Genomic DNA, 8,082 nt, shown 5'->3' on the forward strand with positions numbered 1-8,082 from the left:
TGAGAGCAAACTCCCAGCAAGAAGGGAAGGTACAAGATGACAGACAAAGGTGAAAGAGTTTGCCTACTATCCATTTCAGAGGCGGAGTTGCGCTGTTTTTCGCAAATATCTCCTAAGCGAATCGTTGGATCAGTATGATATTTCAACACAGTACTTTTGACATCCGGGCCTAATTTATGACCCTTAAACCATACTGCTACATATGTTACATTAGGAGTTTACTGAAGGATATTAAGCCTAATCCAGTCATCAAATCTAAGGTGTTATACAAAATCGGACGAGTGCGACTGTGTGGGGTAGCTCCTCCACTAACACCCTGAACAACCCTCTGACCATTCCTTCCCTACCCCCCAATATCGCGTTCACTCCCTCCCCGTTTCCCTCTTCACTCCCAGTCACACCATCCCTCTCCCATCTTTGCACTTCCGTTTTCTTTTTTCATTCTAATTGCATACATAATATTTGAATATGACAGTATGTATATACTTATCATACATTAGTAATATTATTTAACACAGTTACCTACTGTTGTGTGTGGCCATGAAAACCAGAGTGGGTCAAACGACCATAAAATCATTGGCTAATTACGTTGTTATGGCCGTATCATTACCGATGTATCTACGGTTACCAAAAATATGAAGTCAGTTTTGTTTTTGGGCAACCAAATAAAATCGTTCATGGTTGCTTTATTTGTTCATCTTTTATTTTTAATAAGCAATTTATGCTTTCATTGAATATCCTCAGTCTCCCATATCACTTCCCCCCTCTCTGAGGTACCCCCCCTTCCCCTTCCCGAGGTTATGACATCAGCAGGTACAGGGGATAGATCATTGACTGTCGAGGCACGCCCACTAACAACAGTATCTACAATGTTTTCCCGTTGCCCCCGTGGATGCAGGACAGCTTTTATCATTCGTCTTGCCACTTTGTTCAAGAGGGAAAGCACCCGTGGTCGAACTTACATAAGTTTGAATAGGTGAGTACATAGTTTTGTCCATGTTTATAGTATATGTGCTGTGTTTCTTTGAATACGGCGGGCATAATAACCACCCACTTCACTTTATTTTGTTCGAGCATTTGCTAGACAATGGTATAAAAAGTAAAAATTACACCAAAAATATTCAATCAGTACTGTTGCTATGTAAGTGTATAATAATGTTGGCAGAATCACTGACAAAAAAATCATAATGATCTCATGGATAACAATTATACCAATTATCTTGGAGTCAATTATTTATAGGGGAGAACGAGGTCTCTGGCTGTGAAAGCAAAGTAAGATGCTGCTGGTTCATAAGGCTCTGGGTAAAGATTGAGCCACAACACCCTTTTCCTTCGAGTCTTTTATGTCTATAATAACCTACCATATTTTGCATTATGCGAGTATTGATGTAATAGACTTTCCTGTGTAAGTGAACTTGCTATCTATATCAAATTTTTTCTGTTTTATGTTATGTGTACACGTTTCTTAACATATATAACAGTAAGGCAGACTGTATTATGTCGCAATGTCATATTATAGAAGAAATGCAAAATATAACAACAGTGATCTTTATGCACACAGGCCTTACGAGCGAGTTGCGAGCGTCATGGGCACGAGTGTGTCAACAGTGAGGAGCATTGTCAGGAAAGCCGCCACATCCTCCCCTTCCACACCAGCACCACCGTCCACAACCTACACGGGATGCTTCGACAACTTTACTGTCGGTGCAATACGCCGCCACATCCACAGAAAGTTTTCAGAAAGACATCATTTCACACTCAGTGTCATATCAGCTGATCTGAAAACAGCTGGTATTATCCCCGAGGATACCTCTGAAACAACAGTTTGACGGATCATGCACACCATGGGATTCCGATACAGAGTGTCACAACGCAAGATGTATGTGAGTAAGGAATCGTTGGAGGTGGTGTGTCGTCGGATAGCCGCTCTCCGGGCTCTACAACGCCACCGGAAGGAGGGAAGAACGGTGGTGTATGTGGATGAGACATGGTTTACCACCAGGATGGGCCACAGTAGGGAGTGGGTGGATACCACTCAGGCTTCCATCAGCACCACCTACAGTCGTCAGGTACCACCTGGTGAAGGGGAGCGATTTGTGGTGGTCGCAGCTGGCACGGACGAAGGTTTTGTTGACGGTTCCTACCTGTGCTACCCAGCCAAAAGTAACCAGGGTGACTATCATGGGGAAATGAACGGAGAACTGTTCCAGCGATGGCTAACAACGCAGCTCCTTCCGTCACTGCCAAACCCATCGGTGCTTGTACTGGATAATGCACCTTACCACAGTCAGCTAACAAAGGAGAGTCGATGCCCTACCACAGCCACCAGGAAGGCGGACCTCATCAGATGGCTGGAGCAGTACAAAATTTCCATCCCACCTGCTGCCACTCGCCCTGAGCTGCTGCTCCTTTGCCAGCAGAACCGCCCACAACCCCAATATAAAATCGACAACACCATCCGTATGTGGGGCCACGAGGTCATACGGTTGCCACCTGGCCACCCAGAACTCAACGCCATCGAGCAAGTATGGGGCTGTATGAAGCGCCATGTGCGCTCCACACTACAACGGTTTACCCGGACGGACCTACAGGATAGATTGGAGGAAGCCCGGCATATGGTACACAAGGACGTGTGGACGGGGGCTGTTCAGCACTCCCGCAAATTTGAAGAAGAATACTGAAAGACTGACAACATACACGAGGGAGTGGAACCCATTATTATCAACATCGCCAGTGATGATGAAGATGATGACGTCTTCTTTGAAAGTGATGTTGAATAAATTTTGTTATATTGTTTACATAGTTTTATTCCTACAATATGATATATTGCTCCAACTTAATAAATGTAATGGAATGTATGTAATAGTATTTACAATAAAATGACGATGTATGTATGTATATATTAATGAATATTACGCATCATATACAATAGAGCATTGGAGTTTATAATTTTGTAATAATATAAATAGAGACAGGTAAAACAATATATATCAACTGGACCATGTTCACATTTTAGGATGAATACACAGTATTGTAATAATAGTAATAACTTCTCCGAGAAGGTTCAGGCAACAAGTGATACAATTTGTAGTTCGTGATTTTCAATGGTTGACCATAAACACTGCAAACATATAGGCATAGCTTCTATTACATGTACGTAATCATCCTGATGTACAGTACTTTCTACGCGAAATACGACTTGCATCCATTGCAAATAATCATATCAATACGTCTACAACTACATAACATTCTTACATTATAATACAGTGCTGGGATAATGAGGGAGGGACACAAGAGTGATGAAGGAGGCGAGGAGCTCGGGGAGAATAGGAGGGATAACGAGGACGAGAAGGGGGAGAAGTAGGGGTAGTTAAGGAATAGTTTGGGAGGGTGTTGGGGGGGGCAACACTTTCCTTCGAATGCGTCAACATGGCTAGTCGACTTTCTGTTATTTTTCACGAGTAAACTCCTCACATAACATAAATAGCAATATGGTTTAAGGGTCATAAATTAGGCCCGGATGTCAAAAGTAGTGTGTTGAAATACCATACTGATCCAACGATTCGTTTAGGAGATATTTGCGATAAACAGCGCAACTCCGCCTCTGAAATGGATAGTAGGCAGGGTGTAAGCACAAAAGCACAGTTCTTGAGAACAACAGGAGGGTCCCCATCAGGCGCGTATGCCTTCTTAGAAATGAGGCCAGTGATGGCAGAAAATACATCAGTTGAAGAATTTTAATGTCAGCCGTGAGGAAGTCAGAGGGGGGAAGTAATGGAGGAACAACACCAGAATCGTCTAAAGTGGAACTGGAGGAGAAAGTCTGAGCAAAGATATCTCCTTTATCAGAAATAGCTACAGAATCATCAGAGTGGAAAAGAGGAGGGGAGGATGATGAGTGCTGGGCCGTACTATAAAAACTAAACGCCAGTATTGCCGAATGTGAGCGTCTGACGTTCCCGTGTTTCGTACCATAAATAAATTTCCTGCTCACGCCAGACGTTCGTCTGCTTGGTATGGCGTAAAATAGTAGTGGAATGTGACAGGAGGATAAACGCCACAGGAGACACCCCTTTCGTGTAACAAACTTAAATATTTACAAATATGATGGCTGGTTTTTCCATTAATAAACACTGAATGATTCGGGAATAAAATTTTCCTTGGCAGGCTAAAATATACGAGGTATCCAGAGCTGTTCAGAAAACTTTACAAGACTAAGCGTTTCTGTTGCGAATTCAAGTAAATAAAACTTGCTGAGTGGTGGGGTAGCAACGTGGTGCACAGCTAATGGAATTATAACAATAAATTGAGCTCTGAAGTTAATTTCAGAGTACCTGTGGAATATCTCAATAGATTTTTGAAACGGCAGCAATATCAGAGTTTGTGTGTTATCCAGTTGTGTGCTGTAGTCTTCACATTTGAGGGGAAGCCAATCGTATAAGTTTCTGCCTCTAGCCGAATGTGGCATTGACACTGGAAAGTAATTTTTTTTTTTTTTTTCTGATAATGGGGTGCTTCTTGAAGTATATCACATGGAATTCAAGTGTATACAATAGTTGATTCACGCAGCAACTGCAGTGGTTAAAATAATGAAAGTCACAGTACTTAGCTGGGTACAGTACAGCGTTTCCCCCTACATTTGAGGCTAAATAAATATATAACTTATAAACAGACTATATGTACAATATTATATTACATGGCAGAAATTACAGATATCAGAGTTAGGTCAGTGTTGGTAAATGGTTAGTTAAGTTAAGGGTGTATTTTTCACCAGCTTTAGTGGTTTTTTACACTGAAAGAATGAGTAAAAAAAAAAAAATCATTAGTACTAACAGATAAATGCAATCACGTAAGTTCTTTATTGAAACAGGTAATTCGTTTTTGCACCAAAATAATCAGTGGATTTAGTTAAGATAAAGTAAGGTAAAGTTACCAGACAGGAGTGAATTGGTTGGTTAAATGATGACAAATATGTACCTATTTCAATCAAACACTCAGTTTTGAGAATAGGTCTTTTGGCTTTAATACAAAATTTGTTAATAATGCGGGTTATTTCAAATCCTGAGGCATCTTTATCCCAAGAGATTTTTTTTCTTGCAAATAGCTGCAGGCCCAGGAAATGGCCTGTACCATGCATATGTAGTGCAAAAAATAAATTGCTGGGAGAAAAATGAAGGAGTGTTTGTGCATCCCTTATGTGTTGGTGCTGCAGTGAATGTCACCATTCAACCAGCTTGTACAGAAGCAAAGCAGCCAGCATGCTAAAAAATAATTCTGTAATAAATATGTATTTACACCGTGCAGTACAAATTTAGAGACATATGATATACTGCTACATGAGAAGAGGTACACATATCTGGATGTACTGCAGTGTAGTACCTGGCTGGATAGCTGGCAGGAAACATACCATGGAAGTCTATGGAGTATGCAGTAATACATTCACTTTGCTCGGATAAAATCCAATCTAGATATCTTTACTAATCATTTCCTGCAAATAATGGCAAAGGAGAGTAAATTACTGTATAATAAATGCACAGTCTATACAGTATACCGTACCGTTACTGTAACTTGCTCATAAATGCATTCTTTTTATGCAATCTACCGTAATTTTTTTACCAATTCTAGCACATAAATACATATTTCCTCCTTAAAAACAACAGGTTAGAATGGGTTTGCGAAGTGTCTGGTTTATTAAACAAATGAATCATTTAAAATTCGCGCGCTGTTAGTGCTCATGCAGCGCATTCTCGCCCAATCTAGCGACTGTCGCGGCATTCAAACTCCTGAACTGGGTTTCGCCAAGACTGGCGGTCCAGATTTTCTATAGTAAGGATGACTGACGCTCAGGAACGTCTGACGACTGAACGTCGCCGTTGGACCGCCTAAACTCTGGGTTTTTATAGTACGGCCCAAAGTTTTTAGAAAGGTTTTGGGCTAGGTGCCAGGAGGAGTAGGAAGAATTCGAAAGGAGAGTTCAGAGCATTTAGTACAGATGAAATTATTTTTAGCAGTGCAAAGAATAGACTTAGCACGATTCCGGGCTGAAACATAAAAAAAGATGAGATTCAGAGGTGGGATGGCTCCGATACCTTTTGTAGGTCTTCTTGTTGTGGACAGCATTAGAACAAGCATGATTAAACCAAGGTTTCTTTGCATTAGTCAAGGATATGAGAAAGGAATGTATGCTTCCATGCCCGAGAGAATAACCTTCGTAATGCGCATGGCACACTCAGATGGCTCTCGGTCATGGAAGCAATAATCATTCCAGGGAAAATCAAAGAATTATTGCCTGAGGGCCTCCCAATCAGCAGCTCCAAAGAGCCACAACCGACGTTTTTTTGAAGGGTCCACAGGCCGTACTGGAGCGATAGGATATGGCAGGTTAAGGTGATAAGGTTGTGGCCGAAGGAGCCCAACGGAGAGGAAAGATTAACAGTGTAAGCAGAAGGATTAGTTGTAAGGAAGAGGTCAAGTATGTTGGAACTCTTACCAAGACGGTCAAAGATAGAACTCAGCACTCTATTCTAGTGTTAATCGACTGCTACAACACGCATTCTATTCTGACGTTAATCTACTATTACAACTCAGCATTTTATTCTAGTGTTAATCTACTACTGCAGCTCAGCATTCTATTCTAGTGTTATTCTACTACTAGAACTCAGCATTCTATTCTACCATTAATCTTCTGCTACAATTTAGCTTTATATTCTAGTGTTAACCTACTGCTACAACTCAACATTCAGTGTGGAAAGATGGCAATTTTAGACCAAGTTAGTGTAAAAGTATCAGAGTAGATGAATGGCTAGCATGTCCCTTGGGAAGTACTACCATGAGAGTGAAGTGTGGCAATAAACTTGGTAATTACAGTCCTTTCACATTATCTTGGCCCTGATTGTTTTTATCTATTCGAGCTTATTTCACATAGCCCAGTGGTAGACAAAGACAATACAGTGATTATATAATATCGTTTCCGTAGCACTTCTTCGTGACTAGCATCACATTCTAGCGTTCATCTATTTTTACAGTTCGACAGTCAAGATGAAGAGATCACAGTTTTGGGCCAAGTTTAAGTGAAACGAATATAGCCAACCAGGCATCACCCTAACGAAGGAAATATTCAGCCACAAACACAGTCACTGCATGATCTTTCTTCTGAGTTACTTTAGGCAAAGTTTAAGCTGAGACTATTCCCTACATCATTTTTTTCCCAAGAGTTTTCAACAACTGTTGGGATGTATTTAGCTGGTTTTAGCACTTGGTTTAGCTTCCAGTCGATACAAACGTCAGCTGTACCCTGCAAGGTGGTGAGGCGTCATTTGTTCATATAAATATATGTAGACTTTTTTTTTTGGGGGGGTTATTTACAGTGAGATCCGCTGACATGACGAAACAACCCAGCTAATACCGATACACCGATCTTGTAAGAGAAGGACCTGGCAAGCAAGTGGTGGCATGTGAAGATTTGTGGTATGCAGTAGGATTGGGAAGCCTAAAGGGACGATCTGTTCAAGCTTATGCCCGGGAGCGGACGCTTAAAAATAATATTGGCAGTAAACTAGATAGGCCAGATGGACAACAGTATATTTCAGGAAGCCTTGCTCACAGAGCTAGATGCTCGATGTGAGGCGGCATGCAGGCTAACCACAATTAAGCTTCATGTCAAGCAAAAGAGAGAATAGTACAAAGACTGATAGAGGAGAAAGCACAAAATAAAGGTACAGAGGAAACTCCATGCCTCTATGCCCTGTCAGAAGCGGCCCCATGCAGCATAAGGGCATGGCAACGGAGGTGTGGATGGCCGTGGAGAATGAGATGAAAGGGTAGGAGAGCGCTGGGGGGAGGGGGTATGAGAGCTCTGGGCTGTGGACTTGGATGGGGTCAGGGGTGGGACTCGTCTCCCCTTCTCCACGCCTTCGATCCTTTCGGCTTTTTCCACGCTTTCGTCCCTTTCCATCACCACCACCATGATTCTCCTGCTCCCAACCCTCCTGCTGGTCCCAGCCATCTTGATGGTTCCAGCTCTCCTGCTGGTCCCAGCTCTCCTGCTGGTCCCAGCCCACCTGCTGATCCCAGCCTTCTTGT

General features: G+C 42.0%; 1 protein-coding gene across 1 annotated transcript; it reads left to right on the top strand.

The window, feature by feature from the left end:
• The first annotated feature begins 2,003 nt into the window (after positions 1 to 2,003).
• LOC145416076 (uncharacterized) lies at positions 2,004 to 2,681 on the top strand. Its single transcript, XM_080285172.1, has one exon. It carries the CDS (start codon positions 2,004 to 2,006, stop codon positions 2,679 to 2,681), a length of 678 nt encoding a protein of 225 aa, XP_080141298.1.
• The last annotated feature ends 5,401 nt before the right edge of the window (positions 2,682 to 8,082 follow it).

Source organism: Coenobita brevimanus, chromosome 13, assembly GCF_032717465.1.
Source record: "Coenobita brevimanus isolate Jiangsu-jjx chromosome 13, ASM3271746v2, whole genome shotgun sequence".
NCBI lineage: Eukaryota > Metazoa > Arthropoda > Malacostraca > Decapoda > Coenobitidae > Coenobita > Coenobita brevimanus.

Coding starts and splice junctions, on each gene's coding strand:
- LOC145416076 (XM_080285172.1), top strand. CDS start 2,004: ATGGGCCACAGTAGGGAGTGGGTGGATACCACTCAGGCTTCCATCAGC.